Genomic DNA, 27,289 nt, shown 5'->3' with positions numbered 1-27,289 from the left:
AACTCTGTGCGTCGGGTCTTGGTGCTGCACAGTGGCGTGGTAGCAGGTTGAAGACTTTGGGCTACCAACTTATCCCAACAGGCTTCTTTAGCTTTTGTGTCTCTGTGCTGTGGACAAGGGGCCAGTCAGCTCTTGGTTTGCTGGACTCTGGAGACAACTTCTCCTTGAGCACGATACAGCAGGCACCAGATCCAGCAGGTGCAGTCTTATTCGGTGCAACCACTTTGATGGTCCCTCTGTGCAGCATGGCAGTCCTTGGTCGGTCATTCTTATGGTCCATAGAGGTCTGGGTGCTAGGAATGCACCCCTTATGCTTGGAAAATGCCCACCTGGCAGGATGTAGTTGGTAGCCAATGGGCTACCGGGTTCCCTCCCAACTGGTGACCACTTCCTGTGGAGTGTGGCATCTGGCTATCCCAGGATGCACCATGCTGCCTACTCCCAAGATACCAAAACTGTAGGAAGCTGACTCAATAAAGTTGAATATACTTTATTCTCAATTTAGTGGTAGATGGACTGAACAGTTGGGCTTCTCTGTGGGTAATGTTAAGGCATTTGTTGTACCCACTCATTCAAGGCAGGAACACACACTCTGTCTAACTCCAGTCCAAAGTTTTGTAAAAATATTACTTTACTTACTTTTATTTTAGAAACCAAGTTGATCTCAGTTATAGGTAAGTAGACTTTTCACAAGTGTAAGACTTTTCAATATACAGTAGGCAAATGTTTGTATAGGCGCTCGGTGCCCACTCTGATCAGCGATCACACTCGGCAACTCTGGGCACTAGCTTGCCTCATCTTCACTAACGGCCCCACCAGACCGCCGGGGATGCCTGGTCTCACCCTGGAGATACCCATTAAGGGACCATCTCTCAGGGAAGCCAGGAAGGGTTTTGCAGCGGTCGAAGCGCCTTGGGACCCTCCGGGTAAGTAGTACGCTATATAAATGCCTATACATTTACATACATTTACATTACATTTACATTCAAAATACTTTACAGGTGCATGTAATACTTGCAAAGTCAAAAGATCTGGGAGAGTTTTCCTAGTCCTTCAGGAGAGGAAGAGTGGAGAAAGTGGTTTGAAAGTTGCAGGGTCTACTCTGCCTTCTTTCCAGATCAGTTCCTTTGGGTAGCTGGCTTACCTCAACAGGTTCAGGACCTAATTCCCAATGCTCCTTTTCTAGTTCTTTAGTGTCTTTACCCATCTTTTTTGGTTTGGGTTCAGAGGGGTCTAGCCTATGGGAGCTGGGGGCTCCTCAAAGAGGCACCAATTACATGCAAGTACTCGCGGTTCAGGTACACAGGTCCTGGTGGTTGATTTCAGCACTGTAGGGGCCACCAAGTAGCACCAAAGCTGCACCATCAGGGGCGGCTGGGTGCAAAGGTGGTGTTGGGTGCCATGTAGAAAACAATGGAGATCTTCCGTTGATGACAACAACTGCAGGCTCGTGCCCAAAAGCTTTTTGAAGGAATCCAACAACTGAAGAGGTGCGTTGGATAGTGGGGGATGCCGGTCATTGTCAAGGGGACCCTTCAAGTTAAGGCTGCAGTTGTCGCGGGGAAGTTCTGGAGAGGTCGTCCAACACTGGATCCCAGGTTAGGATTGCCAGGAACACGTTACTGGATCATGGGACCATGTGGAGTAGGGCCGTGGGTGTCGGGTGCAGAGTGGTGCAAGTGTTGCGGATCCGCCTAGATCCGGTGTCCCTGTGTTTGTTTCTTGCTGAACAAATCCTGTGTCCACAGGGGGAAAAAAGAGTGTTTGTTGAAGGCAACTCAGGTTTCTGGGGTTCTTGGATGTTGCTGGCTGCAGGACACAGCGGGTTCTGCGAGCAAGGTCCTGTAAGCGGGGTCCGGCCTGGTAGGGCTGGGGCCAAGTCAGTTGTCGTCTTCCTCCTTCGCTGATGCACAGCTCTTTGGTACTTCTTTTTCTTAGGTCATTGAATCTGAGGAAAAAGGTTATGGGGAGCCCTTACATACTACATTTAAGGGTGTTACTGACTTCCGAGGGCAGTAGCTAATGGCTACTGTCACCTAGGGTGATTACACCCTTTGGGGAGAGGGGCACATCCCTATTCCAATTGGGCCTAAATCTCCAAACCAAAATGGAGAATTCTCAAGAGAGCAGTTCACTTCAGCACCTGGCGACCCAAGAGGTATGCCAGGCCAAGGTGGACACTACTACTCTGCTTACTAATATTTCTGCATGTCCCTCTGCCAAAAAGTGGGGCTTGGACAGGGGGGAGGGCATCTCAACTAGTTGGAACTGCCCAAATCAGCATAACACAAGATGAGCTTTTGAGGCTTACCGCCAAGTGTTGCTATTCCTGCAAGTGGGAGGTGAGAAGCATCTCCACCCAGAGCAGGCTTTGTTTCTGACCTCCGAGAGCACAAAGGGGGTCAGAAACCTGTTTGGTGGTGGCTGGCTGACAGGGACCAGTCAGCCAATACACTAGAACCTGTTTGTATTTCAGGGGGCATCTCATGATTAATCAATTCCCTAACTGGTAAAAACCAGCCTCCCACCACGAGACATGTTTCTGGACCCCTGGGGTGGGAGCCTTCGCTCCCTGAGCGCAGAAACAAAGCCTTTCCTGGGCGGAGGTGGTCGTACCTCCCCCAGGCCAGGAAAAGCCATCTGTGGCAGGGGAGCTTCAGAGGCCTTGCTGCCTTTGTAACACGACCCCCAGCCAGGTGCATTAGCTGCATACCTCCAGAATAGTCAACATTTGTCTCTCTTCAGAGTTCCTGTCATTAAAGCATTTACGAAGGGTTTGAAAAAAGTAATTCCCCCACGACTTCCACCTGCTCCAGTGTGGAATCTCAACATTATCCTCACCAGACTGATTAGTCCACCTTTTGAGCCATTGCACAGATGTGAGCTACAATTTCTCACTTGGAAGGTTACTTTCCTCATAGCTATCACATCACTGAGGAGAGTAGGTGAGCTTCAGGCACTAACCATAGAAGAACCATTTTTACAAGTACACCAAAACAAATTGGTTCCTCGGACCAACCCTACATTTCTACCCAAGGTAATTTCTGTCTTTCATATCAACCAATCTGTTGAGTTGCCTGTGTTCTTCCCTCAACCAGATTCTGTGGCAGAACGTGCTTTACACACCTTATATGTGAAAAGAGCATTAGTATACTAAATGGAAAGGACAAAACCTTTCTGTGAGACAAAATAACTATTAGTGGTTTTTGTTCCACCACATAAAGGAAATCCCATATCAAAATCAGGCATTGCATGGTGGATAGTCAAGTGCATTCAAACATGCTATGCAAAAGCAAAACGAACATTGACAATTCCCCCTAGAGCGCACTCCACACGCAAACCAGGGGATTCTATGGTATTCTTAAGGAACATACCCATAGATGACATCTACAAAGCTGCGATGTGGTCTACACCTCACACATTCACCATTCACTATTGTGTAGATGTGTTAGCAAGACAGCAAGCTAGTGTAGCAAGACAGCAAGCTAGTGTGGGCTAAGCAGTTTTACTTGCACTAATTCAAACAACTGCAACAGATACAGGTTAGCCACTTCTTTGGCAAATAACTGCTATATAGTCTATGCAAAGCATGTGATCTACAGCTCACATGCCTCGAACGGAAAATGCTACTTACCCAGTATGCATCTATTATTGGCTTGTAGAGGGGAAACGGCCACTACAACGTGGCCGTTTCCATGCATAACATTAACCATGCATGCATTACAACGCATGCGTGGTTAACACGAATAGCCTTTACCACGCATACATTTACTTCGAGATACGTAGTAAAGGCATGTGTGCTGAAGGCTATTCGTGAAAAAGGGGGCACGGGGGTCTCCCCACCCGAAAAAAAAAAGCAGGCAAAAAGTAAAGGGGGCTTGGGGGGTCTCCCTCCCCCAAAAAACGCACCTGACAAAGGCAATCCAAGTAGTTAGAGAAAGCCGAAGTCTCCCTTCCGTTTCCTCTTAACGACGTGCAACTTGGAAAAAAAAAGAACATGACGAACAGACGAGACAAAGTGGAGAGGTAAGGGGAAATTTAGAATAAAAAAAACGAAGGGGTCTGAATTTAGGGTAAAGGGCAGGGGAGGGGTATTTGTAAGAAGGGTTTAGGGGTAGGGGAATAACCTTTAACAAGAATATGCCCGTTCGAGGCATATGAGCTGCAATCATCCGAGCCCAACACCAGGTGGCGGACTAATGCTAAGGTGTACATTCTGCAGCTTTACATGCCAAGAACAGATGCATACTGGTAAGTAGCATATTCCTTACCATGCATACATTTACAACGAAAAACGTTGTAAAAATATGTGTGGTAAAAGAATATTCTTGCTAAAGGTTATGTGTGGGAAAGCATTCACATTATAACGCATGCGTTGCAACTGAATGCGTTGTAATATCATACAACCCATGTAGAGTTGTAGATTCACATGCGCCCACCCGCCTCCCCCGGTACCTATACCTGTTGCAGTGACATCTTACTTGGATACATATATACATGGAAATCTCTTTCTACTACTCTCACCGAAAGGAGGACTCACCTACCTCATGACTTGAAAAGACTTCTTTGAAGAAAAACCAAGTGCAAACATCCGGACCCAACACTAGATGGCTGCGTGCTATGCAAAGCATGTGAATCTACAGCTCTGCATGCCAAGAACATATGCATACTGGGTAAGTAGCATTTTCCTTATTTACCTTTTCTCTAGGAAATGACCCAGTGTGATATCTAGGCATATCGCACTGATTAGAAAAAAAAAGTAACTTAAAGTAATCTGTATAGTAATTTCAATACCTTGACTTACCTGTGTTTTAAACAACTGTATTTGAACTCTCATTCACTTGTAAACACTGCATAATCTTTGCAAAGCATTTATTTCACTTACCTGTGCCAGGCTTGGCTTCGTTCTAGAACTAAAATAACTTAACAATATTGTTAGACCTGGCACCATTGGCGTGGGTCTCCCTTCCATTTTTACTGTTGCCTCATGTATTTTTGCTGGTTTTAGGTGCTTTGGGCACTGTGCCACTGCTATTCAGTGCCACAGTGCAAGTGCTCCCTACTGTAAATTAACGTACTAATCAGTGGCTATTTGGTTTACTTGCCAGGCCCTAGTCTAGTGCACTGAGTGTGCCCAGGACGTGTAAATCCAAATGCTGCTGGTGGGCTTGCAGCACTGGTTGTGCCACCCACAGAAGCGGCCTTGTAAAGTGTGTCTAAGGTCTGCCATTGCAGAGCCTGCGTGCAGTCTGGTACTGTCATGCTGACTGCGCAAGTGCACCCACTTCCCAGTCCCTAAACCTTCCCTTTTCTTCATATCAGTTACCCCTATGGTAGGCCCACAGGCAGGGTGCATTGTAAGTATAAGGTAGTGCAAGCCCTGATATGTGTGGCATGTCCTAATTGTGAATTACATAAAACCATGTGGGGAGCGCATAGTCAATGCTCCACTCCCAGACGCACTGCGCGTTTCTGGATACCAGATCCAGCCATTCACCCTCCATTTAGCCTTGATTCATGTTCATCCTATTTTGACCGAAATATTAACATACTGTCTTCCTTTTTTTTAATTGATCCACATGTGAAACAAATTGTATTTAGGCAACTTCACATATTCCCATGTGCCCATCCAGGACTCTTGGAAAATACGATCCGATACAACAAGTAGTTCAAAGCAGCAGTTCTTTATTCCAACCCAATGCATTTTGGGCTTTCACTAGCCCTTCGTCAGGGGTAACAAAGTTAACAATAGCAAAAAAATTACTTTAGTATTTGTCGTTATTCATTGTAATTGCATTAATCTCGATATTACCTAACGTGTACATCATTTCCTAATTCTCATTTCTTTAATTTAATACCCGATTTTTATCTGGTATTCGTGCCCTATTAATCTAAATCCGTGACTTTCATGTGCATATTAAAACTAAAACTAAATATATATCTTAACATTGATCAAATCCGATTTTCCCTCTGGCAATCATGCGTTATATCCTACAACAGGAACTAGCATCCAGAAGATCAAAACGTCATTCTTTTCACATTTTCAAAAGAAAATGTAAACAGAAAAATAAAGCATGCAAATGTTCCAAATATAAATGGATTGAACATTGTTTTCGGTCATACTTGTGTGCACTTTGTGCGGATATAGAAGCAATACAGGTCATGTGGGATACTGTACTATAGTCAATTCAGGAAAACAGACCAGTCGCTGGTTTCATATGGAAACCATCTTAAGGGTTCTTCAGTTTCCAAGGCGAGTATAGCTTGATGGCTTTCAGTGGCTATCCAGCTTTGTCTCAATAAGGCTGGCTGGAAGACCTTTAACAGACATGTTACAAGCAAACTTTACCAGAGTTGTCTCTGACTACCATTCTTTTCGGGGGTGTATCTCTTAAGGAAAGTTGCCAAGCAGTAACATGGCAAACCAGGCGCACTTTCACACAACACTACTGCCTGGAGTTGTCCGGGCAAAGTGATGCGGCTGTGGGACAAGCCGTTTTGTCATTTATGTAGTTTGGTTCTTAATAAATGATGTGGATAAGTTACTGAAGTTATTGTTTTCTAGCCATTGTATTTAACTGTACTGCTTTCTAATTATACTGTGGGACCCCCACTTCAACAAATGAGAAGTATTCAAGCATGTGAATCCATAAAAGATGCCATTACTGGAGAACTACAGTTACAGGTAAGTAACTTAGTTTCGTCTTACCAATACATCCTAGTGGACAGCTTCAAATGGTTTACTCTGTAATATGAGACTCTGCAACATTGCACTGTTCAAGGTTTATCGTACATTAATTTTATTTTTAAACTGAAAGGGGAAAGACAGTGCATTGCATTAGATATGCAAGTTAGCCTAGAATTATATGTTCGAGGCATATGAGCTGTAGATTGTATATTTGTGCATAGATCGCCGTCTGGTGTTGGGCTCGGATGTTTGTACTTTGTTTTTGTCTTGTAAGAAGTTCTTTGTAATCACGAGATAGGTGACTCCTCCTTGGGATCATAGTGTGCATGGGCATCTACTCCACCCTCAGATTGTTTTTTTCTGCCATCGGGTTCAGCTGTAAACTACTGCGCTCCAGGTCAATGTCGAACTCGATTACCCTTCGACGCGCATCCCTTCACCGCTCGACGGTATTGTATCGATCGCGTTCCCCTTCTACGGTCATCCAAAGTATTCATTACAACTTCGAATCCGGTCGTTCATGTGGGTCATTGGGCCCACCAGCGCCATTGGTCCCTGCCGTCAATGAAAAGAACTCCATTTAAAAAATGCCCCCTGTGTGGTGCGAAATTCACACACACTGATCTCCACGAGGTATGTAACATTTGCCTCTCTCCAGTACACGAGGATTAAGATTGCAAAGTGTGTGCTTCCTTCCGATCAAAAAAGACCATACTTGATCGTCGGGCTCGACGTCTCATAATGTCTTGACCAACAGCTTCGTCACCGGACGACATTTTCAATGCACGCCCGAGGCTCCACAACAACAGCAAACAGATGAGGACATCAGCATCTCCGAAGAAGACCACTCAGATCTGAGGACCAAGCGATTAGTCCAGGGCACCGGACCATGAGTACTGACCTTGACGCCCCTGCCCCAATAAAAACTCAAGATAAGGCTCCGGTAACACCTTCACCTTTGGGCTCGGATTCAAACAGGGATAAAGCTTCTGATGCCCCGCCCTTGGGCCCGGCTCCGAAGCCTAAAATAAAGCCTTCCGGAAGCTCGGAACTGAGCCAGCTGCTTACCGGTACCGACAATCTCCGGCACCGAAACACAGATCCAAAATAGAAACAGTGCCACACCCTGATACATCGGCACCAAAGGCGGCTTCGACGCTGAACCTTTCGGCACCGAAACACGCCCAGAACAAGACCTCGGACCCGAAGAAATCCCATACGACTTCGAAACAGAAGAAAATTTTGGAGTTGAAAACTCCACCGAAGCATAAGGAGACCAAGACCCCTCCTAAAGCTACATAGACTAAGTCAAAGCACCACGTTGCAGAACTCCCCTTGGAGACCATCAACCAGGGAAATGTGGAAATCACTATTTTATTTATTTATTTTAAAGGTTTTATATAGCGCGAACAAGATCTTCGTAGATATCAGAGCGCTTTACATAGAAGGGTACATGAGGGAACATAGTCAGACAAGTAAATCAATATTTCACACAGTACAAATAGTACAAATAAATGACTGCAAAGCCAATCATGTGAATAATAAGACAACTCAAACAAATAAGTAAAGGGGTCAAACATGTAGTTCAGATCGGTGCAGGGTGTTAATAGGGTTCGAGAAAGTAGTTCAAGTGTATTTAGCCATGAGGATAGCTTTTACTTCTTTTTTAAAGAGTGTAGTGGAGGAGATAAGCCTGGTTTCGGGAGGGAGTGAGTTCCAAATTCTAGGCGCCATTCCTGAGAAGGAGCGCTTGTATGTTTTTTCCTTCAGAAATCTTCGAGGTTTCAGCAGAAGATTGTTTGTGCCTCTCGTGTTTCTAATTCCCCCAGAGATTGTCAGTTTCTGAGCAAGGTAGCCGGGTGAGTTTAGGTGTACCGCCTTGTGTGTCATGCAGGCGATTTTCAGATGTATTCTGGCTTCAAAAGGCAGCCAATTCAGGGATTTCAAGTCAGGGGTAATGTGGGAGTGCTTTTTTGATCCAGTGAGGAGTCTCGCTGCAGCATTTAGAGAAGCTTTTAGTGGTGCGGTTGTAGTTAGGGGGAGTCCGCAGAGGGCGGTGCTGCCGTATTCAATTCGTGGGATGACTAGTGCTTGTACTGCAGTTTGGAAGTCTTTGGCTGGGAGGTAGGGTTTAAGTTTCCTCAGAGTATTGATCTGGAAGTTCGCTCCCTTTGTTGCCTTGCTGATATGTTGCTGCATGCTGAGATTGGTGTCGATTGTTATGCCTAAAGATTTTGCTGAGTCCACGATGGTGGGTTGGACATTGAGTGCGGTTAGGAGTTTAAGCCAATGTTGAGTGGTGGATATCTTCGCTGGAGGTGAGATCAGAAGGAACTCTGTTTTCAGGGCATTGAGTTTGAGGTGATTGTCGGCAAGCCAGGATTGGGTGCATCTAATCGTCGAGTTCAGGAGCAGGATGTCATTGGGTGATTGTAATTTGAGGTAAAGTTGGGTGTCATCGGCGTACATGTGGAAGTGTACATTGGATGCTTGTAGCAAGGTGGTGAGAGGTTCCATGACTAGGTTGAACAAAGTTGGGGATAGAGAGGATCCTTAGGGGACGCCTAGCGTTACAGGTATTGGCGAGGACATCCGGTTGTTGCTCTTGAATTTCTGCGACCTGTTGTGAAGAAAGGAAGTGAACCACTTGAGGACAGTTCCAGATAGGCCCATTCTTGTGTTTAGTAGTTCTAGTAGATTCTCATGTTTAACAGTGTTGAATGCTGAGGAGAGATCAAGAAGGATGAGGAGGCAGGTGTCGTTTTGGTCTAGCATTTGAAGTGCGTCATCAATTATGTGAGTCATAGCAGTTTCTGTGCTGTGTCCTGCTCGGAAGCCTGACTGGTGAGGGTTGAGGAGATCGAATTGTTCAATGTGTTTAGTCAATTGTAGTTGTGCGCATTTTTCCAGCAGTTTGGCGAGAGTGGGGATATTGGTGATGGGACGGTAATTGTTGAGATCAGAGGCTGTTGGTTTTTTTATTAGAGGTGTGACCTGACCAACTTTGAGGGAGTCAGGTATGCTTCCTTGTTGGAGAGAGCTGTTGATGATTTTAGTCCAGAGAGGGAGAAGCAAAGGGGTAAAGTCTTTTACTGCGAAGGCAGGGAGGGGGTCCGTGAGGTGATTGGATGGTTTCAGGGTGCTGAGTAATTTGCCAATTTCTTCTTCCGAGTATGTGCCAAAGGTTGACCATGTAGCATTGTTTTTTGGTTCAGTGGGTGCTAGGCATTGGGGTTTGGAGTAGAGGCTTGCGTCAGTGAGGAGATCGCTTTTTATTTTGTCAGTTTTTTGGGTAAAGAAAGCAGCGAAGTCTTCACAGGAGGGTGTCTCACGCCCAGTGTTGAATGGTTGTGGTTGCTCCTTGGATTGTGACTTGATTAGCTCAAACAGTTTTCTCGGGCGTTTTTTTGCTTGGTCGAGTTGGAGGCTGAAGAAGTCCGATTTTGAGCGTTTTATTTTCCTGAAGTAGGCGTTTCTCTTTTTCTTCAGATCTTTTAGGTGCATTGCGGAGGGAGCTGATCTCCAGGTCCGTTCTGCCAATCGCATGTCTCTTCTATCCTCGTTGAGACTCCCGTCGTACCATGGTTTGGAGATTTTAGTAGAGACTCTTTTTAGCTGCATAGGTGCAGCCTCATTAATTATAGAGTTCATAGCGTTGAGATAGTGGTCAGTCAGAGTTTGGACGTCCGTGGCGCCTGTAGGTGGGAGTAGGAGATTGCAACTGTTAGGGGGCAAAGAGCCTGGGTTGAGCTTTTTCGAGTCTCTTTTCCAGACTTTGGGCTTGGAGAGTTGAGCCGGGTTGACTTTGACTTTTTCATTGATAAAGAATGTGATAATATGATGATCTGACCAGTCACAGGGTTGGATGGATTCGAGTTGGATAGAGTCCTCTTTGGAGATGATCAGGTCGAGGGTAGAACCTTTCTCGTGTGTCGGGCTGTTGCAAATTTGGGTGAGGTTAAGGGCATTGAGGAAATTTTTAAGACTATTTACCACCGCGTCGTTGCGGTCATTCCAGTGGAGGTTGAAGTCACCAAGGTATATTTGGGTGAGCTGCCGTCCGGAATTGGTTGAGATCATATCCATGATTTGTTGGGAAAAGGTGAGGTTGTCCCTGGGTGGGTGGTAGATGCTGTGAAGAGAGCATATCGGTTTGCCCTCACTAATAATGTCGAGGCAGATGTATTCCCAGGATGTTGGGGATGGTAGGGATGTGGAATTGACTTTCTGAACAGAGAGGTTGTTCCTGTAGATGCATGCGATTCCACCACCTATTTGGCCTGTTCTGTCGAGCCTGATAATGTGGTAGTTGGGAGGAACCAGAATGTCCATTATGGGTGTCGAAGATTCAGTTAGCCACGTTTCAGTCAGGATGATTAGGTCAAGGTCCCGCGATAGGAGGAGGTCAGCAATGGCTGCGGAATGTTTCGTGGCCGATCTGCAGTTGAGAAGAATGCATTTGAGACGGGGTGTGTAGAGGGTGTTAGCTGGTTCTAGCGAGAGAGGGAATTTTCTAAGGTTATTGGGGATGGAGAGTCTGCTGTTTAGTTTGGGTGGTCTAAGGGGATTTGGGGTGTATCGTGGGAATGTTGCGGTGTGGGGTGCTTGTGTGAATTTGGGGGGCTGGGTCATAGGAGCGGAGAAGGGTGAGTGTGTCGAGGTCAGAAGAAGAGTTGTGGGTGCGGCGAGGGCGGTTGTTGCGATTAAGAGCAGGGATTGAGGTCAGATTGGGGGATGGCGGAGTGCGAGAGTTAGTCGGAGGGGTGGGGTACAAGTTTGGCGGGGGTGTAGGTGTGTGAGGGTTTGCAGGGGCGATGCGGGGGACGAGGGCAGTTGCGCCTATGAGCAGGGATTGACTCCAGGTGTGGGGCGTGATGAGGGTGGGAGTCCGCCGGCGGAGTAGGGGACAAGTTGGGAGGGGGGGTGGAGGTGGGTGGGGGGTGTATGGGGTGTGTGGAGAGTAGTTCTTTGATGGCGTGAATGTCTTCTTTGATCTGAGTGAGGGTGGCCGTGATGTATTCCATCGTAGGGTAGGTGGTGGGGGTGGGAGTGGCAGTCAGGGGTGAATGGTTGACCAGGGAATTCGTGTGCAGGTGGGAGGGAGGGCTGGTGTTCGAGCAGGTCTGCGTTGTGTTGGTGTGCGGGATGGGGTTAGGGAGGCGAGAGGTTTTGGGCGGGAGGGGTGTGGATGAGGTAGGGAGGAAGTTGGCGTTATGGGTGATGGCATTGGTGGTAGGCGGGGGGGTCAAGGTGTAGGCTGGGAGACTGGTAGCCGTGGTGGGGTGTAGGGAGGGTAATGGGGGCTGAGAGTAGGAGGGGAAGTGGGATTGGAGATGGTCCTGTTGAGGGGAGGTGGAGTTAAATTAAGAGAGGGGGTATGTTCTGCGACATTGGTTAGAGGGTAATGAGGACTGAGGATGGGGGGGATAAAGTGGGGGAATTGTCGGAGTGCGTGTTATTCTGGTGCTGGGCTAAGTTAGGTGTGTTATGGGTGGGAGCTGTGCTGTCAGCGGCGAGCGGCGTGTTACTGCCCGCTGTAGGTGTGATAGGAGTGTTGAAGGTATGTGTGGAGGTCCGCAAGTTGGTAGAAGGGGCGGGGGAAAGAGCAGTGTATGAGGGGGAGCGATCTGTGTCTGTGATTGAGTGCTGAATTAGGATAGTGGGGTTGTGGGTAGGGGATGGGAGGTCAGGGGTGGTAGGTGTATCCCTGATTGAATAGTATGTAGCTGTGAGGTCAAGGTTGGTGGGACTGGGGGAGATATGAGTGTTTGTCCGTGAATTGGAGAGGTGTTCTTTGAAGGTGGGGAACATGTTGTCTAGCAGTTCCAGGTTCCTGTCTGTGGATTGTGATAGGACAATCCCGTTATTATAAATAGTGATGGTGGCACTGCCTGGAAAGGCTTGGGATGGTGTGATGGAGAGAGTTAGGCTGTGAGCGGATTTTCTGGTGGAGGAGACAGTGAGTAGGGTGAAGAACTCTTTTCTCCATTGAGCTCTGCGTGTGGTGTGGAAGATGATATCGGTGTTCAGGGATCCATTGACCGGTGAGAAGTAGGTGTCAGCAAAGGGCGTTTCCGAGTGTGACCTAAGGAAGTTGTGTTTAAAGCGTTTGGCGGCTTTTTTGGTGAGTGATGGTGGGTAGTTGATTTTGTATGTGTGTTTGCCGATGGGGTCCATGTTGCGTTGAAGGATTAGGTGGGTATGGGAGGATGCACTAGTGTACTATAGTGGTACCAATGTGCAGAAAAACAGGTGCATACAGTAGGTTACACAGTGATAAGTTATAAATTACCCAAGTGGCACTAGTAATCAACCAGCATAACCAGGATATAGGAGTGAGCAGTAGGGCAAATACATACGGTAAATTGTAAGGTACAAGGTGTAAGAGTAGGCATAATACTGATAGTATATAGGGGTAGGGTACAATGGGAGAGTGCACTAATGCACTATAGTGGTACAAATGTGCATAAAACAAATGCGTACAGTAGGTTACACAGTAATAAGTTATAAATTACCAAGGTGCAAAGTACAAGGTGTAAGTGTAGGTGCAATACTGATATAATATAAGGGCAGGAAACAAAAATCTACGTAGATACGTGATACGTAGAAAAGTAGGCGTGGGTGTAGGTTGAGGAAGTGAGCAGGCAAGTGCAGAATACGGGTGAAAGTATAATACTGATAGTGTAGGAGCAGGATACAAGTGCAGACACCAATTTACATAAATCAAGAGTCAACATTAACCTTAGTTAATAACCAAGTTATATGAGGTAGCAATCTGTGCATTACAAATGTTTAAAAATAACATGTAGAGGTGACACTAGTGAGCAGCAAGAGATATATGAGGTAGCATTACAGGAGAGAAGAGTGAGAATGGATGCAGTTTGCAGAACTGTGCAGAATAATGCCGATTAAAGAAGAAGTATATGATATATGAGGTAACAGTAGGTGCCTATCAGGATAGAGAAGTGGAGATAAGTGCAAGTTGCGAGAATGTGCAGAATACTGCAAGGTACCAGTTTAAGTAAATTACAGGAACAGAATGCAGATGTAAACAATAACGTACGTAAATCCCACATTCAAATCAAAAGTGACACTAGTTATCAACCAACGTATATGAGGTAGCAGTCTGTGCATTACAAATGTTCAAAATACAGGTATAAGTATAATACTGCAAAATTAGGCATTAGTTATCAACCAACGTATATGAGGTAGCAATCTGTGCATTTACAAATGATCAAAGTACAGGTATAAGTATAATACTGCAATAAAAGGCAGACATTCTTTCATATGAGGTAGCAGTCTGTGCGATACAAAAAGTTCAAAATACAAGTAGAAGTATAGTACTGCAATAACCGGCAGCCATTCTTACCCGAGAAGGTGTAGATACCTAATTGAGCAAAGTATTCGGTAATAAGTTCAAACAATGAAGCCCACCCAGGAGAGAGACTAGTCAGAGATGGCCGCCAAATAGGTGAGATAGAGATAGTAGTCCTCTGTTTATTGCTGTTGCTCAGATAGCAGGGAAGAGCTGTTTCCCTTCCCATTCATACAAGCAGGGGGGATAGAATTATTAGTCCTCTGTCAGTTACTATTAGGGGGAGGAATTGCACTTTCTGTTAGAGCCAGCAATGCTCAAGGCTAGCTGGGAGGAATGCTTATCTCTGTGTGGGGGAGTAAGCCGAGGAGCCTCGTGGACAGAGGTACCGGAGGAGATTTATGGCTACAGTTCAATGGCTCCAGCCATTTTGAACAAAGGGGTAGTTTAAAAAGTTTAAAAAGTTTAAAAGTGAGCCGGAGGGAGGGAGAAGTAAATACCTTAAGTCTCTGTGTTCCTGTTGAGTCTGTCAGCAGATTTTTGCAGAGTTTTTGTTCAAAGAGTGTCTCAGTCCCATCTGATTTGCAGTTTTTTGAACCAAGAGTGTCTCAGTCCCTTTCGCTCTGCAGAGACAAGTTGAATGTATGTACGTGAACACACATGCCTGGTTCGGGGCTCCACTCCTGTGTGATCCTGAGTAGTGGCGCTAGACTCGTTGCTGCTGTGGAGCGGGCGGGCGGTGTCGTCTTGGCCGGCTCCCGGAGCTTCGGCTGCCTCTGCCTGGGGTGCCCTCCTGTGCTCCTGTAGTGCCGTGTGTTCTCTCTGCCCCCCCGATGCCTCTGGGTCACCTATGTTGCCGAGGGCTTGGCCCGGTTCACCGGTGCACCAGCCCGCGTCTCTTCCGTGTGGTGGGAGGGGAGGTGCTCTTTTAGCCCGCTAAACTCGTTGCTGCTGTGGAGCGGGCGGGCGGTGTCGTCTTGGCCGGCTCCCGGATCTTCAGCTGCCTCTGCCTAGGGTGCCCTCCTATGCTCCTGTAGTGCTGTGTGTTCTCTCTGCCCCCCCCGATGCCTCTGGGTCACCTATGCTGCCGAGGGCTTGGCCCGGTTCACCGGTGCACCAGCCCGCGTCTCTTCCGTGTAGCAGGCGGGGGGGGGGGCTTCTTTTAGCCCGCGTTCTCCCAGCTTCCTTCAGCCTCCGCCGCCCCTGTGATGCGACGGGGGTGTCCTCTAAGGCCGCTTTGAATTCCGTGCTGGGCTGATGGTAGCGGGGGGGATGACTTCACGCGGGCGAGCTCAGCCGGCTCCCTGAATTTCAGCCGCCTCTGCTACGCTACGGTGGTGCCCTCTACCGCAGCTTCAGCCGCCCTAGCGGCTCGACGGGGGTGCCTTCTTATCCCGCCGTGAGTCCAATGCTGTGCAGGTGACAGGATGTTCCGCAGTGTCGGCTCCGCAGGCTCCGGGAGTATCAGCGCTGGGGGTGTCTGCGGCGAGAGTCCGGACTCGGGACTATGCAGTCTCCAGCCTCCGTTCATCCGGTCAGTGGCAATCGGTTGCTTTTGTGACTTTTCCGTCACTATATCTGCTTTAGTTTCGTTTCGTTTCGTCGTGCTGATTGTGCTGGTGGCGGTTGGTGGGTGCTAACAGGGATAATGCCCTACACGGGATCCCAAGCACTGGGAGCTCTTCACAGGAGCTCCTACCAGGCGGCCATCTTGCATCAGTTGCGTACTTACTCTTACAAGCCCCCTTGAGGTCACACGAGTTCCCACATCTCCTCCCCCTATAGGGGTTGGAGCGTATGGAAGGTGTACATCAAGGGCCTATGGGAATCGGGGGGGGGGGGGCGGGGGGGGGGCTTGCTGGACTGCCTCTTTCAACCACCTCTCCCGCCATAGACCACCTAGTGGGGTGTCAGCTTTGACAAAGACTAAAACCCCTATCAGACTCAGAGTCATAGAACCTCTCTCCTCTTTCTTTTCTTTTTATCAACCTTTGCCTAATTTCCCAGCAAGTCAATGTAAGAAGGGTTTAGCTAAAACAGATATCTTACCGTAATAGTACATATAACCATTGTATACGGACTATTTTTGGCTAACCCCGTGACAGAATGCTATTGTATTTGTTTGTATAAAAATCCAATAAAATACTTTGAAATAAAAAAATAAGACCAATGTAGGAATCTATCAACATGTTACCAGAAATTCTAAACTACAGCTGTTTTTTAAAGCCACTTATATTAAACTGCTTAATATGTTTACAGCACATTAGTAGCTTCATGTTGGTGTCATTAATTTCACACTACAGACACTACCCATGTATTACACATATTCAGCGCCATCTTTTTCGGATGAAAAGCAAGAGAACTTGGATTTAGGCGTTTTGAGGAAAAAGTTAATGGCAGACTGTATAATATAGGAATACAATTCCCTTCACTGTTCGTTAAAAGAATATTACATGTTACCTCGGAGTTCAGTGATCTTAAAAAGGGACACCACCTTTACCTTCGTTCCTATAAATTGTTATATAACAGCACTCAAGAGAAGCCCGCAGATTTCACACATGCAGGGCGTTGGCAGTGTAATACAAAACCCAAAGTGGAGTTAAAAACATTATGTAATTTAATGCAACACTATAATTCATACAGAAAGCATCCCATCAAACTTACTGACTGCACCTCACCACTATACTGATGTGAAAATCTTGTCAACAAATGCATCCAGTTAATTTAGTATTCAAAACGAATTGTCAGTTTATTGTAAATTATTGTTTTTCCATGGTTCCGTCATTGTTCAGACATCATACCGGCGGTCAAGTCGTAGTTCCAAACCCTTTTACAAAGTGAAGTTATAAACCATGAAATGAGTTATAATTACTGCCCATGAATGATCTCTTTTTATTGGAAAAAATTCATAATATGCACTGATCCTCAATATTACGCAGCTTTCCACCTCCTATTACTGAGATGCTATCAGGCACACTGATTCACATTAAAGAAAATGAAAAATGATTTAATATAACACTCAGGCAGACCTAGCACAGCATCCATGACAGAAACACAGTTTCTAATTCTAAAGAAATACTGCAACTTCATTTGTCGTTTTATATCCCTGCGGGGCTAGAGTCTCCAGATCCAAAGTGTGTTGTGATTCAAACTTACAGAGTTTGCCTTCACGCTCCCTCTTTCTAATAGTGCTGGACTTATGCCAGTTCCAAAAAATGTAAATAATGTAATGTGTGGCTGATGAAATGTAGCCACATGCAGAGCCACGGGAAACTATAGTGCTGTTTTTCGTTATTACTGGCATGTGTTCCATGATGCATTTTTTTGAGTTGGGATGCTCTATTACCTACATGCAATTTATGATATGTGCAAATATCAAGTGTGCTTAGACACACGTCCTAAATTTGCTTGTTTTCAATCCAAGTGCAAACTCTATAGCTATATAAATGGATTAAATTTACAGCAATAAAGTGCACATATCACATTTCCCACAGGTCGTCTAGGTGAAGTCTTGAGTCATGCTGCCCCATGAAGCAGAATAATTGTGTCTGGTAAAGGACTTGATATTTGCCTGTCCCTCCAGTTAGGTATTTTTAAAAATATTTACTGTGCTAGAAGTGACAATTTTTCTGATGTCATCATCTGGTACCCTTTTTGTTTTCTGAATGTTCATCAAACTGTTCCAATGTAAGCAAAAATATGACTGTTCAATTAACTTTTGCCAGGAAAAAAAAAAAGGCATCATTCGGAACCAAAATCCTTGGTACCGACGAAAGACAAAGGCTCTGAAGAACTGTTTCACCCAGATCTACCGGGTCCGAAACAAGACTCTCCACATTGACCCTGTTACAATTCAAGTGATCGCATTGCCACCTAGAAAGAGGAAATTGAACACCTCAGAATCACCTGAGCTACCTTTAAAGAGAAAAGACATGGCGACTTCACCTGTTAGACCCTCCTCACCCCCTCCAGCACTTCCAACTGTGCCAGTTTCTCCAGCACACTCTCTACTATCTCCCTCTTCACCTCCTTCACAGGATGATGAGGATACCTTGGGGGATGGGGATTGGGTGGGGGGGATTTTGTGGGGCCGCAAGTGGATGACGACGACGATGATGATATTCAGAGTATTCCACCACCTGACCCATGGGTGTATTATGATGAGGCCCCAGATATACCTGAGCCAGACTCATACCCATCTAAGCCATCCCCTCCAGACGACAACATAGACTTTGCACAACTCATAGACAGAGCAGCCAAATACCATGGGGTAGAATTATACTCACTCCTTCAGATGAAGACTTTCTGCTAGAAACTTTTACACAGACACAAAAGGGCAACAAGTACTTTACCTATGCTCAAGGGTATGATTAAACATGCCCCTGATGTGTTTAAAGACCCTGTCAGGGCTAGAGTTCTCAACCCCAGGGTTGATAAAAAATATAAAGCAGCTCCAAATGACCCACCTTATATCGAGGGGCAGCTCCCTCTAGATTCTCTAGTGGTTACAAATGCCTGTAAACGTGCAAACTCCCAGACAACAGGTGATGCCCCTCTGCCAGATAAAGAATCTAAATTACTGGATGCATCTGGTAAACGGGTTGCGTCACAGGCGGCAAATTACTGGTGCATTGCTAATGCCCAAGCTTTGCTAACCAGGTACAATAGGGCGCATTACGATGAACTGTAGACATTAATGCAACATCTTCCAGAGCAATACCAGGCAAAAGCTAATGATCTCATACAGGAGGGAACGCTTATTACCAACACCTCCATTAAATGTGCTCTTGATGCAGTGGACACAGAATCTCGTGCCGTTAACACAAGTATATTACTGCGCATGGCTACGCATATCCGGTTTTAAACAGAAGGTGCAGTCTCTAATTCTTAATCAGCCTTTTGATCAGGAACACCTATTAGGCCCTACTGTAGACACATCTTTGGAAAAGATGAAGAAAGACACAAACAGCCAAATCTGTGGGGGCCCTACAGTTACTAAGAACTAGAGGCTCCTTTCATTGCTCCTTTTATAGGGGCACCTCCAAAACCATTGGTACAGACAACTCTTCGTCATACAAAAGCCCCACTCAAACTTCCTCTAGCAAAGGCTATTTCAGAGGGGGGCACATGGGCAATAACTCCAAAGAAAGAGGCCGCAGTAATAATAAACGCTCCTCTCCTACAAAAAAACAGTGTCTTCCCACCAATTCCCCCCCCGAAAGCCCCCCCCCCCCAACATTCCACTCCAGTCAGGGAAAGACTATCACAGTTCCTACCTGTCTGAAATTCCATCTCCACAGATAGGTGGGTAAGACAAATTATCCAGAATGGTTACTGCCTGGAACTCATCTCTACTCCTCCACACATACCACCCAGACAGCGTCCCATGTCCACTGAACATCTCACGCTTCTCAAACAAGAGGTTCTCTTTCTATTCCAAAAGCATGCAATAAAACCTGTTCCCATACACTATCAAGGCACAGGGGTTTACTCCCTTTACTTTCTCATCCTAAAAAAGGACGGTACTCTCAGGCCAATATTAGACCTCAGACCGTTGAACCTGTACATACAATCTGACCACTTTCACAGGGTCACTCTCCAACAGGTCCTCCCATTACTCCAACTAGACGATTTCCTTGCCACCTTAGATCTCAGATTCACATTCCTATTCATCCTGCTCACTGGAAATATCTAAAGTTTGTAGCAGACGGTCAGCACTATCAGTTCAAAGTGCTCCTCTTCGGGCACAGCACCCAGGGTGTTCACAAAATGTCTCACAGTAGTAGCAGCTCACTTTCCAAAGACAACACACATGCTTTTCCTTACCTAGACGACTGGCTTATAAAAGCCAAGTCATGCAGCGATTGTGTGCACAACACGCACCAAGCAATCCAGCTGCTGCACCACTTGGGATTCACAATAAACCTCTCCAAGTCACATCTTCAACCGTCCCACACGCAACAGTGTCTGGGCCCCATAATAGATTCTTCCAAAGCCCTTGCATACCCCAATCCATTCAGGATGGTAACCATGCAAACTCTCATAACAAGGTTTCAACCTCAACACTCTCCGTCATCTCGAGTGTTTATGCAACTAATAGGAATGATGTCCTCTTGCATATTAATCGTACCTAATGCAAGACTACAAATGATTCCCTTACAGGAGTGTTTGACACGTCATTTGAACCAGGCTCAAGGTCAGCTTGCAGAGCTGGTGTTGTGAGACAGCCGCACACATTGCTCTCTGCAGTGGTTGAACACACAAAACCTATCCAAAGGGCGGCTGTTCCTAGACCCGATTCCACAGATAGTGCTCACAACAGACGCATCGCTCACCGGCTGGGGAGCTGATCTACTAAACCACACCTTTCAGGGAATGTGGACTCATCGGCAAAAAACGCCTCCTATCAATCACCTCGAATTACTGGCGATTTTTCTTGCACTAAATTCATTCCAAGTACACCTCATATGCAAAGCTGTTCTCGTCCGAATGGACAATATGACAGCAATGTACTATATGCAAAAACAGGAGGGGGGACACTCTCTGCAGCTGTCACGCCTAGCGCAAAGCATATGGAGATGGGCCATTCCTCAAAAAATATACCTCCTAGCAGAACATCTTCCAGGGCAACACAATCAGATTGCGGATCTGCTCAGTCGTCCGAGACAGCAGATCCACGAACGAGAACTTCATCCGCAAGTTCTTAATCCATTTTTTCACATGTGGGGCCAGCCAGACATAGACCTGTTTGCCACACATCTAAACGCAAAATGACCAAACTTCGCCTCCAGGCATCCACACCCACTGTCCAAAGGCAATGCAATATGGATGAACTGGTCAGGCAGATTTGCGTACGCTTTTCCGCCTCTCCTGCTCATTCCCTTACTGGTGCGCAAGCTCAAACAGTCTCTCACAATGCAATGAACCTAGTTGCTCCCCCATGGGCACGACAACCATGGTTCACAACCCTGCTGGAACTCTCAGTAGTTCCACATCAGAAGTTACACCTTTCTCCAAAGCTTCTCACACAGAACCATGGAGAAATAAGGCATCCAGATCCAACTCAACTGAACCTAGCGATCCGGCTCCTGATGTCTTAGAGTTTGGTTACCTCAACATCCCTCCAGACTGTATGAATATCATTAAAGAAGCTAGACGTCTTTCCACTAGAGCGTGTTATGCAGCTAAATGGAAAAGCTTCATTATTTACTGCAATAATAAAGCAATCAATCCACTAGATGCCTCAATACAAAACGTTATTTGTTACCTCTTGCATCTACAAAGATGTAATCTGGCATACACATCTATATGATTACATCTTGCCACCATAGCCGCTTACCTACAAAACAGACCACACTTGTCACTCTTCAGGGTACCTGCTATCAAAACATTCATGGAAGGCCTTAAAAGTATAATTTCTCCCACAGTTCCACCTTCTCCTCAGTAGAACCTTAACATTGTCCTTACCAGGCTCATTGGTCCCCCATTTGAACCTTTGCTTAAATGTGAATGAAAATTTCTCACATGGAAAGTAGCTTTTCTTATAGCGGTCACATCTCTCAGGAGAGTTAGTGAACTCCAGGCATTAACGATACAAGAACCATTTGTGCAAATACATCACAATAAAGTGGTTCTTAGGACAAACCCCAAATTCCTACCAAAAGTAGTTTCTGCTTTCCACCTTAACCAGTCTGTTGAGCTGCCTGTCTTTTTTCCTCAACCAGACTCAGTAGCAGAATGGGCTCTCCATACACTTGGTATCAAAAGAGCTATCCTTTACTACATTGAAAGAAAAAAAACTTTTAGGAAAACTAAACAACTTTTTGTATCTTTCTCACCACCACATAAAGGCAATCCTATATCAAAAGCTGGCATTGCCAGGTGGATTGTTAAGTGCATTCAGATATGCTATCAAAAAGCAAAGCGTACGTTATCCATTTCCCCAAGAGTGTATTCTACACGCAAACAAGGGGCTTCCATGGCATTCTTATGGAACATTCCCCTAGATGACATCTGCAAAGCAGCAACTTGGGCTACTTTCACAAAACACTATTGTGTAGATCACGGGTACTCATAGTACGGCCCGCGGGCGGCCCGGCAAGCCTTCCTTTGCGGCCCGCGGACCTTGCTGACATTGTACCTGTGTTTTTTGAAAAAATGTTTAGAGTGTCTGCAAACACTGAGTGTTTCAGCAGCGCAACTCTGAGAGACTCTGCTGCGGGGCCAGGGCGATTCCAGTGATTGAGTCGAGCTACAGGGGCCTAAGAAGAGGTAAAATGCAACAAAGCCCCATTAACATGCAAATGGTCTTTTAAAGACCTGTTAATTGCTCGAGTGCGGCTGTCTGTGTCCCGGAAGCTGCCTCAGCCAGTGCGGCTGGTAGAAAGGGTCCTTTGGGAGAAGATCGCCCTGAGAAGTCAGGGGGCTGTACGATGCAGATCCATGCAGACCCCCTGCTCCCTTAAAGCCGTAAACTTTTTCCATTGAAATGACCAGTGTCTATGAACCCAGGTCACGTAATCAGCACCTACAAGAGACAGTCATAATTATTGTATTCTGAGTGGCCGAAAACAACTCTACCTCATGTGAAAATACAAATGAAAATACATGCTACAAAACAATCACATATTATCACAAGAAATTTAAATGTATATGTGTGTTTATTCACAAGTTCTTAACTAAACATCGTATGACTCACTGGTATGCTTAGCTCCTGAAATATATTCAAAAAGTGTTGAGTAAGAAAAGTACATAGTTATGCGTATTTTAAAAACAGATAATGAAAAATAAAATGTATTAAAGTTGCCAGTCCCGGTTAAAGTCACTTTGAGAAAAGCATGCTCATTTTTCAAAACGGGAATGTCAGAGGTAGGGTTTTGAATTTTGAAATGTCATAATTTCAGCATCCAATAGCCCGGTATGTGTCAAAACGCATGCTGGCTGGTGAGGTGTCCCAGTCCTCTATGCTGTTCCGTGATACTGTCTACGAAGCGAGGGTCGGGGAAGAATACGGAGCTCTACAGGTGCCCCCTGCCAAGACCAGTGAGCACAGAGGATAGTGCGGGCCCGCTGGGGAGGAGGGTGGTGCCGGAGCAGTTCCTGGCCAGAGAGCTCAGCTCGCGGCTGCACTCCGGGGATCTGGACGGCACAGTGTGATCTGTGTGAGCGCAGCGGGATCCCTCCTCGTTGTACAACAGAAGAAGGCATAAAATGCGGGGGATGTCCCTGCATCTGAGTGGCGTGCCCTCCTGTACAGCAGTGATTCATCATTGCTCGTACCTGTGAAGCATGGGAGGGGGCCACACCAGTAACGTGAGGAGGAGGAGGAGGTTGCTACCTAACCCCACTAGACCAACAAGCTAACAGGCGAGACCAGGGTGCGCAGTGGACACAAGCTCAGTTAACTGAGACCCAGAGCCACGCAACCCCCCGCCTGGTGCTCCATGACATCACAACCATTGGGACCAACATAGAGCACTGGAGGACGACAGGGAAGGCGTTTTGAGGCGGCGTGTCCCAGAGGGAGGGAGACCGAGGGAGGGAGAGAGAGGGAGGGAGACAGAGAAAGGGAGAGGGAGACAGAGAAAGGGAGAGGGAGACAGGGAGAGGCAGGCGGAGAAAGGGGGAGACAGAAGGTGGGAGACAGAGGGTGGGAGAGAGAGAGAGGGAGTGAGACAGTCAGAGTGAGTGAGACAGAGTGAGAGAGAGAGAGAGAGAGAGAGAGAGAGAGAGAGAGAGATGTGTGTATGCCAGGTCTGGTGGCTCAGTGGACGAAGGCGTCCGCTGCAGGGACCTGTGGTCAACCTCATGGTCACAGTTTTTTTTTGTTGCTCTAGCCCCGCCCCTTCCCCACTGGTGCGGCCCTCGGACACAAACCACACTATATATTTGGCCCCTGAGAGAAAGTTTGTGAGTACCCATGGTGTAGATGTTCAAACAAAACAACAAGCTAGTGTGGGCCAGGCTGTATTAAGAACACTTTTTCAAACCACTGCAACATACATAGGTAGCCACCACTACGGAGGTAATTGCTGTATAGTCTATGCACAAGTATACAATCTACAGCTCATATGCCTCAAACGAAAATGCTTCTTACCATTATGCATCTGTTCTTGGCATGTAGAGCTGTAGATTTGTATACGCCCACCTGCCTCCCCGGATACCCCTATCTGTTTCAGTACTACCTTACTTAGATACATCACACATGGACATCTTTCCTGTTTCACCAAACTCCACTATCACCCTCTATGGCAAAAAACAATCTGAGGGTGGAGTCAATGCCCATGCTCACTATGATCAGAAAGAGGAGTCGCCTATCTTGTGACTACAAAGACAAAAACAAAGTGCAAACATCCGAGCTCAACACCAGATGGCGATCTATGCACAAGTATTCAAATCTACAGCTCTACATACCAAGAACAGATGCATTTTCCTTCAAGTCGGACATACTGCTTTATTTAGTAGGCAAATATTTTGCCATGGTGCATTTTTTCAGTGACGTGCTGTGTTTTCCATAGATGACTTTTGCATCTGAAACCACTTGCTAGCAGAACCCAGAACAGACCCAAAAGCTATAATGTTCATTTCCATGAAGTCTTTCTTGGTAATACCGTTCTGACCTCAATGGGAAACTTAAATTCTTTCATCAGTGGCAATGATTTGACATTCAAAGTGGATACAAAAGCAAAAAATGAATTTCTGTCTTCCATTTTCCCTTGATTGTGTGCACTTGCAGTTTGAGAGCAAGAAATTAGTTTAAAAATGCAGATCTGTATTTAAATTCCCCTGTCTGCCAATGGCGTCAAGGAAGTTTAGTCGCCTTTGACAACAGTTGTCACACTGCCTCAGGATGGAAATCGAGGAGAAATTCTCAGTTATGAAGTAGATGAATTGAGAAGGAAATCTAAGATTCCAAGTTCAATCAGGCATTGCCATTTGTTTTTAGGTGCGCGAGTGGGAATTTGGCACCAAGCTGTCTGACTTGTGATGGATACTGCATGAATGGAGGAATATGCACAATGAACACTGACACTCTGATGCCTGAATGCAGGTAAGACGGCATGCTTTTATTTCCATCCCCATGTTACTATATTTCATGACAAAAACATGCTCAGTGGAGCTATCCCTTGAGTAAAACCAATTTTGCAGAATAATGCAAAGAACTGCAGAGTTGACTCTCAAGATTGAATATCCGTTTGACGTCCATACCTCGGACACCAAGGCTACCGTTGTATTAAACAAATGTCTGACGTAACAGAAATTATACAGAATTGCAACATAGGCAAAGGCGCTCTCTCTAAGACTGCACATCTTCCTCTGACATGAGAGACCTATTGGAAAAAATATCCACACAATTCTATTTTTGTCTGTGTTCTGTTGTTACCTCATGTGTTGATCCCAATACCAGCTCTTCAGGTTGCTTTCTTCTTTAGCAACCATTTTGAGAGGCTGTTGTTTTTATGTTATTTAGAGCGTTTTAAGGTAGGATATGTTGCTGATTGACTGCCTGAGAGTGATGGAGAGGTGAAGGTGTGGGCTTGCTACGTTTTAGATGGATGAGAGGGGATTGCAACATAGTAACATAGTCTTCAAGTCCATGTACTTTGACAGGCTTGATTTAATGGGAATTTGGTCAAACTATTGTGGGTAGTGCTGTTATATAAATGCCAATGTAAGGCCATTGTGGCAGGTGCACACTGGTCAGACCATTTTAGGAAGTGTATGAGCCTGCGCACAAAGTTCTGCCTTCTTTGGTTGTTGGAGTTGTTCTTTCATGCTCCCCAATATCATAGTTGTTTTTTGTGAAGCAAAATAGTTTGTTAGATTTGGCAACGAAAGTTTTTTAAAATTAAAATACTAGTTGACATTGATCCAAGGGTTTACATGAACTCAAAACTGTTCCTCAGTATGTGTAAGACCTTTACGTGGAGCCCTGGGCAATCAGGGGTTACTGTACAGTATCCTGTGTGAGTACTGTAATTTACCTCTGTGTCCCATGGCCACAATATAAATGCAGTTCAATTGAATGACCAGATATCTCCTTTTGGACTTGACTGAGTAGTGAAGGGTGGATTGGCAGCCCAGGATTTGCTCAAGGAGTGGAGTAAATAAAAATAAATAACGTCTTTGTCCGGTCAGTGCTTTAAAGCACTTTATGTAAAATGAATGTAAAAACAATATTCAAACTAAAGATATTTACAATCCTCCGAAAGAGGCTGCCGCCTTCAGGGACTGAGATGTGAAACCAAGCATTATATCGTCTTAGTACTATGGGCGGGATTTCTTATGACATTTGCCCTATGGCAACTGTTTTTCTCGAGTTCTTAGTTCTTGTCACGTTGGGAAACTTTAGCAGCACTCTGCTGTTCAGTCTTTTCACAGAGCTTTTTTTCACAGAACGGGCCAGCGTATGTGAGCAAAATATTCTGATCAGAACGATCTCTGGTCTTAGGCTGTTGTTCGGTACGACACATGACTGCATAAGTGGGCTGGAAACTCGACAGCTGTATTTCCAAGGTCCAATGACAGAAAATAAAAGGTATCCATAATCCAGTAACCCAAAACATGACCCCATACAACTAGAAGCATTACCTATCCTCCTCCAAAGACCAATGTAGACTGCCAGAGTCAGTCAGAGAGGCTACAGTTTTCACCAAAACCTCAGGGTCTCTTAAAATCGTGGATGAGATTGTTCTTGTTGTTGCTAGTAAGAATGAACTGACTCTCTTTTTATCCTCAGTTTTAGCTGGCTCATGTGTGATCTTTTCACCTCACTAGAAGGCTCCATTGTCAGGAGTGATGGCCATAACACAGTAAAGGTGTGTGCGCGCTAGGATTTACTGTGGCAGTGCAAACCTGCAGTAAACTTAATGGACCAGGCATGTTGTGTCCCCAACCTACCAGGTCCTGGTTTCAGAAGGAAGGCAGGAAAGCATGTACATGTAGATTGGAATTCCTGAGATGGAGATTTCCTGCCCAGGAAAAGGAAGGCCTCCATCTTGATAAGCGCACATGCAGTCCAGTGGCTTTCAACACTCATCATTCTAGTTACACACAGCCAGACACATAAACTACATGTTACCGACTCCCTTCATGAATGTCCCAGAGATGATGGGTAAGTGCTCCAGTTGTGGAGACTTGTGAACCATCGATGTAAGATAACCGTTAATTAGTCTCCCCTCTCCAAAAAGACAAACAAAAAGGCCTGTGCTCCTGCCTATTAAAAACACTTCCACCACCGCCGTACACTAAACACACTGCCACCACCATCATACCATGGGTTGAGG

The 27,289-nt window shown here is 45.8% G+C and overlaps 1 protein-coding gene across 2 annotated transcripts in view; it reads left to right on the top strand.

The window, feature by feature from the left end:
• Window positions 1-27,289, top strand: part of LRP1 (LDL receptor related protein 1) — a 1,437,817-nt gene that overhangs the window by 1,350,185 nt on the left and 60,343 nt on the right. For both annotated transcript variants that reach the window (XM_086966724.1, XM_086966716.1), the window contains exon 85: window positions 24,949-25,053. In XM_086966724.1, coding sequence (XP_086822850.1) covers window positions 24,949-25,053 — 105 coding nt within the window. The remainder of the gene's footprint in view (window positions 1-24,948; window positions 25,054-27,289) is intronic.

This window comes from Lissotriton vulgaris, chromosome 1_1 (genome assembly GCF_964263255.1).
Source record: "Lissotriton vulgaris chromosome 1_1, aLisVul1.2, whole genome shotgun sequence".
Classification (NCBI taxonomy): domain Eukaryota; kingdom Metazoa; phylum Chordata; class Amphibia; order Caudata; family Salamandridae; genus Lissotriton; species Lissotriton vulgaris.
This window is presented reverse-complemented; position numbering and strand designations above follow the sequence as displayed.